At 32.6% G+C, this 6,132-nt stretch overlaps 1 protein-coding gene across 1 annotated transcript; it reads left to right on the forward strand.

Moving 5' to 3' along the window:
* Window positions 1–1,649: 1,649 nt before the first annotated feature.
* LOC139903951 (uncharacterized) lies at window positions 1,650–4,635 on the forward strand. The gene is made up of 7 exons (XM_071885881.1): window positions 1,650–1,852; window positions 1,985–2,353; window positions 2,435–2,487; window positions 3,008–3,045; window positions 3,212–3,524; window positions 3,610–3,905; window positions 4,017–4,635. The coding sequence occupies exons 1-7, from the start codon at window positions 1,840–1,842 to the stop codon at window positions 4,504–4,506; spliced, it is 1,572 nt and encodes a 523-aa protein (XP_071741982.1). The 5' UTR covers window positions 1,650–1,839; the 3' UTR covers window positions 4,507–4,635.
* Window positions 4,636–6,132: the final 1,497 nt, after the last annotated feature.

The raw sequence follows: 6,132 nt of genomic DNA on the forward strand, positions 1-6,132 counted from the left end.
ACCACCATCCTAACGATGTTAACTACAACCTAAAGTCCAACTGAGCATATAACAACCCACCAATAAATAAACTTCGACCTCAAAAAACTAAAAACATCTACCATCCATTAACATGTAAAAATGAGCAGAGGACCAAAACATTTACCATCTACCATGCGATCAACCAAATCGGAGTAATTAACCATAATCAAACACCACAATCACCTGTCACCTTTATCGCTTTCTTACCTCTCATGTTAAGTTTAGAAATTTGCCTTCAACTTGTGTGTACGTAACCGCGCTACCCAATCTATTTTTAATATCATACGACAAGCTCGTAGTGACAAGATCATCGTTGGATATACCCGAAGCATTCCCAACAAAAGAACCTCGAATAGAACTCGAGCCATCCCGCGAATCATTTGAAGCAGCCTCGGGGGCACTCCGATCATTACCAAACCGAGGCAAAATGTCTTTTCATTCTCAAACCTCTTCTTCGATCGGAAATTTTTTATTGTACCGACGATACACGCAAACTCAACTTTATGAACCCGTGCAAACCTCTATGCTATAAAACTCTTTTTTCACAAATTTTGTCCTAACATGGATATGTTTGGTCACATTTCATTTCAATATACATTAATGTAAGTATAATAAGTCATAACTATCATCAAATTAATAAATTCAGTAAAGAAACCACATATCAAAATCTTCTTACTTTTTCACAAATATATTAACCTAAATTCTCCTTATATCAACTTAAAATAAGAGTTGCTTAATTGTAAAATATATTTATGTGTATTAACGACAAGTCTAAAGATTATGATTAGACAATAATTTATTTATTCATGTATTTTAGAACATATATTTGATGTTTATTCAAATTTACCATATTATTTTCATACGTCATTCTTGTTTGGGGATTATTTTGCAAGTTATTTACATTTGCATATTATTTAGTGTATATAAAAATAAGATTGCTTGAGAAAATGTGAATAAACACAAACATTTATATATTTCTTAATGAATGTTTTATATTTTTAATTAATTGCATGATTATTTGTGTTCCTTTAATTTTTATAATAATACTAGTTTTCGAACTCTCGCTTCGCGTCGGGGGTTTGATTTTTAATGTATTTTATTGTATTTAGTTACGGAGCATGCGAGTGAAAAATCAACGTATATGAAAAGTACCCTAAATATTTAGCGTTTTTTAAAAAGTGTTCGATTGCGTATAGTTAGTGACATTGTGTTCGTAAAATTATTTCGAGTTTAACGATGGTGTCGGAAAAATTTAACTCGTTGCGAGCGAGAAGATATGATCCGTTGAATATTTGAGTGGAGTTTATTTAAAATATTTTATGAAAATTTTGATTAGACACTTTAACCCCCTGTTTTGGGGGCCGATTTTAATTTTTGAACAACGTGTGTGGAATGTTTGTTGTGTTAGTTAAAAGAAAGGGAAAAAAAAGGTGAAAGACGAAAACGCTCCTGATACTATTTATCGTTTTTGTCTAATAGATAATATAGTAACTAAAAATTTATTAAAATATAAAATATAAAATAAATAAATAAATATAAATAAGTTTGTACAATACTACTCCGTATATTTATATTTTTTACACATAAACATGGTTATAGAAATTAAGTAAAAAATCTAAAATTGAAACCGAAATATCGTTATCTTTTGTTTCTGCTTCACAGGGGTGTGGTGTGTGACTGTGGCTATCTCCTCCCTCCCCATTCTCCCATCCTTCACCCTGAAAACCCTAACCCTAAACTTTTATGGAACCCCAACATACACAATAATTGCATACAGACAGGCTATTTGAATTCGTTTCCTGACTGAATGACCTCCTCATGCCTTTATTAGGTATGTATAATATATAATGTATTTATATTTATTTCCGTATATAATCTACATATAAACCCTAATTTCACCATTTTATTTCATATTTGTAATAGTTAACAACATAATTAAACAATTTCACTATATATTTTGCAGATATTGCTACTCCACAATCTTCGTTCAGGAACAACCTGTATTCGATTGGATTATTTCAAAGAATTCATCATGTTTCATTTATATCTGGCGATTCAAAAACCGCCAGATGGAAGTACTTTTGTAATCCGGCTATTGTTCCGATGAATTGTGGCCGTCTTATGATTAAGGCAGTTGCTACACTTGAACCTATGTGTTCTGATAATGCGCAAAAGCTTCGAGTGAATTCCAGTGGAAAAACATTACCGGCAGCTGACAGTGGTGAACTAACACCCCCGGTTCAAGACGAAAAGGAGTTGTTGAGACGAAATAGGATTTCGAAAGCGAATAAAGGCAGAGAAGCATGGAATAAAGGGAGAAAGCATAGTCCTGGTCTGTATACTTGCTTGTTTTGCATAACTATAATAATTTTTTTATGTTTATTGTTGTTATTATGAATGAATATATATGCAGAAACTAGACAGAAGATACGTGAGAGAACGAGACTTGCTATGCGTAGTCCTAAGGTGATTTACGCTTAAATCTGAATGATATTTAGAAATTGAATTCGAGTTTGAGTTAAGTTTAATACATTAAGCAGAAGCAGAGTGTCAGAATAGATGTGAAAACATAAAAAGGCACTTTTAAAAGGGTCATATACAATACTGCGTGTTTAGAGGTTTAAAGTTATCAAGTGTAATAGCCATTAAAATGTTCTAATTTGTTATTTGATGATAAGAATATTGAATAAATGAAAAAAGGTTAAATATGAGACAAATGTAATTCTGATTAGATGATCATCACAAACTATGCAAACGTAAGGTTTCAAGAAGAAAAGTAATTGTTTTTTATTTGAATACTTTAGCAACTATGTATTAATGCTTATAATTACCATCTAAAAGATGGTATAGTTACCTGTTTCTAACTTTTAAAATGAGAATAATAAAAGATAACAATTACGTTTATGTTTTTATTCACCTTATCTTATCGTCTGTTTATCTGTCACAAGTCTAAAGCTATCTATATTTACAACTTCTGTATGTGCAGGTCAAGATGAAACTGCTTAAGGGAATACATAATCAAACGTGGGTTTCTTTTTGTTCTTATTCTTTGATACCACTTCTTTAATATCTCTTGTTGATCGTTGAATTTAAAATCTTGATCCCTGATAAAATACGGTAGCTGACTAGTTATTTTCTGTTGCAATTAGTATTTTTCATCCTGCTTAGTAGACTATTACTTTGGGTGCAGTCGTGAGACAAGAGAAAAGATTGCAGCTGCAGTGCGGCTTACATGGGATAAGCGGCGTTCCCACCGCAGGATGGTAGCACGTTGCCATCGTGAGTGGCTTACCTTAATTTCAGAAGCTTCTAGAAAGGGGCTAGCTGGTGAGGAAGAGCTGCAGTGGGACTCGTATGAGATAATTAGCAAGCAGCTTTACAAGGAATTTCGAGAGGGTATTGAATCAAGAAAGAAAAGGTCCACCCCAGGGGTCCGAGCTCCTAAAACCCTTGAGCAAAGAAGGAAAATTTCAGAAGCCATTGCTGCCAAATGGGCCGACCCAGTAAGTAATTTACCACACAGCATAGACCCAAACATTTGGCTTATAGATATTTTATTTTGACCTTTTCCTTTTAACCTTGGAATAGGCATATCGTGATCGGGTGTACAGTGGCATAGCTAAACATCGTGGCAAAGATCCGGAGCCTAGAGATCCAGAATGGGGAACCAAGAGAAAGGAACCAAGAAAGGTCAAACCTGTGAAGAGTATAAGGGTCAAAAGTCAACAGCCTAGATCAAAAACAAGTAGCAGTCCTGTACAAAAGGAAACACAACCTCGATTCAAGGATCCACAAGCGAGATACAAGTTAGAGATGATAAAGAGTATCAGAGCACAGAGAGCAGCTTCAGATCCTAAAATAAGCGAAGCTATTCTAAGAGCCAAGTGAGTTCTCTATTATACCAGTTCTAATCAATCAAGTATAGGTAGTGATTCTGAATTTTTTTTTTTTTTTTTTTTTTTTTTTTGTTCTTTTTTTCTATTATCGTTTTTCAGTATTTTGATTGGTGAAGCCCAGAGAGCTGCAGAGGCATTAGAGGCGGCTGCAGCAAAGAGTCCAATGGCTGAAGCTTCATTGGTAGAAACAAGGAAGTTGATTGCTGAAGCAATTAGCTATATCAAGTCTATAGAGACGGATAATAGTGGAACTCCAGGGGCTAGTTTTGACAAGGAGGAGATAGTAGCAGGTGTTAAGGATACAGAACAAAAAGGTGTGAATGGAGTGGCAACTATAGGGTTAGGTGCTGCTGAATTTGAAAAGTTTGGTGATTTGGGTCTTGAGGCGAACGGAACTGAGCGTGTTGATCTGTCAACAATGTCATTATCATCTTCTCCTTCGACATCATCATCATGGAGTGATTTGAGTTTGCCGGTGAAAAAAGAGGAAACAAATGGTGAGAAACAGGAAAAAGGTGGCAAAGGTAGACGATGGGTTTGTGGAAGGCTGGTTGAAGATGAAGATGAGGATGAATGTGAGGAGTTGTAGAATTAGTAGCAGCGGTAGTAATTGTTGTTTGTTGAAGTATAAAGTAAAACTAGACAAAAAGCATGTAATACAGGTGCCGCATGTTTTTTCTTTTTTGATCCATTTCTATGACAAACCATCTTTATAGTACCTTTCATTCTTATACAGATGGCAAACGATAGCTAGTGATTTTCTTAGATAAGTTCCATTGCAGTACAACTCGATTAAGATATGGGGTAGTAAAGTTGCTTGGAAACATGTTAAAGTTTGCAATAATTTAAACTAGGTGCCGCAGGAAGATGGTTATGGTTTGTGTTTTTAGTAATATATGAAATAAATAGTTCTATACATTAGGTGGATATAGTAATACTTGTTACACATGATTCTTGATGCAGGTTCATATATCCATACAAATCATAAGAGATGAGCAATAACTTTCAGATACGCAAAAAGAACCACTAAGCTCCAACTTCGACAAAAGGAGTCTTCTTCTTCCCGTCATGACTCTCACAAAAGTGAAGAAACATCTACTCCTTCATCTGAAACTAAACATAATGAGAATAATATCATTGTTGATGTAAAAATTTGATAAGATGATAATTTTACCTTTTAAGTGTAGATTTTCGATCACCTCTTTTTAATTGGTCCCAACAATTGATCCGGCAAGCGCTTAAAGTTCAGTTATATCTTACGTCCGTAGGTTAAACATTTAAGGAAGGGTCAACATGATACCATCAACTATAATTGGTAGAACATTCTATCAACATTCACCGGGATATAACATTGAGCAAGTGAATATATTAGGAGAATGTCAATTAGGAAAATAAAATGTACATAAATAATATTTTAAAGAAGTGATAATGAAATATATTTTCATCTTTCATGTGATAGATGATAATCGCCATTTTTATAACTCTATCAATTATCTATCAATTATTTCATTTGAAAAATGTAATTAATGCGAAAAATGAAAAAAGTAGTATTTATAGACAACAATAACTATCAATATAATTTTAATTAGATACTTAATAAGAAAAGTGAAAAGTTTAAAACTATTATTATTATTTATGACGTAACATAAAGTTATTATGAATTATGAATACTTAGGGAAAATGAAAAGTTTAAAACTGTTACTATTATGTATAACATGCATCAATATTTGTCGTTATTAAGAATGATTACTCGAGGTTTTACCTTCTATGTGGGAGTCAATGTACCAGTTCATAGGGGGTTTACTCGCTTACAAAAAAAAAGAATATTTAGGATCAAATGTATGATAATAACTTAATATTAATAATCAAACTAAAAGACTAGATACGCAACATTTAATTAATAATTTTTTAGTTCAAAATTATTTCATCCTGTATAATTGATCAACTATCTAGCATCATATATTTTAATTTTCTTAAACTCATCTATTATAATAAATTAGTAATTATAATAATTTTAAAACTCATGATTTTATACGTAGTAAGTATTCACTTAATATTTATTAAGCATTTAATATTGAACTTGATGTAAAAACGGTAATAATTATATGCTAATAAACTAATATACTACTCGACCAAACATATAATGTAGTTGATTTATTCACTTTCTTTAATATCGTGCATGTTAAATTATCTTTGTCACTCAAGAATCAATAAC

Source organism: Rutidosis leptorrhynchoides, chromosome 4, assembly GCF_046630445.1.
Source record: "Rutidosis leptorrhynchoides isolate AG116_Rl617_1_P2 chromosome 4, CSIRO_AGI_Rlap_v1, whole genome shotgun sequence".
NCBI classification, from domain to species: Eukaryota; Viridiplantae; Streptophyta; class Magnoliopsida; order Asterales; family Asteraceae; genus Rutidosis; species Rutidosis leptorrhynchoides.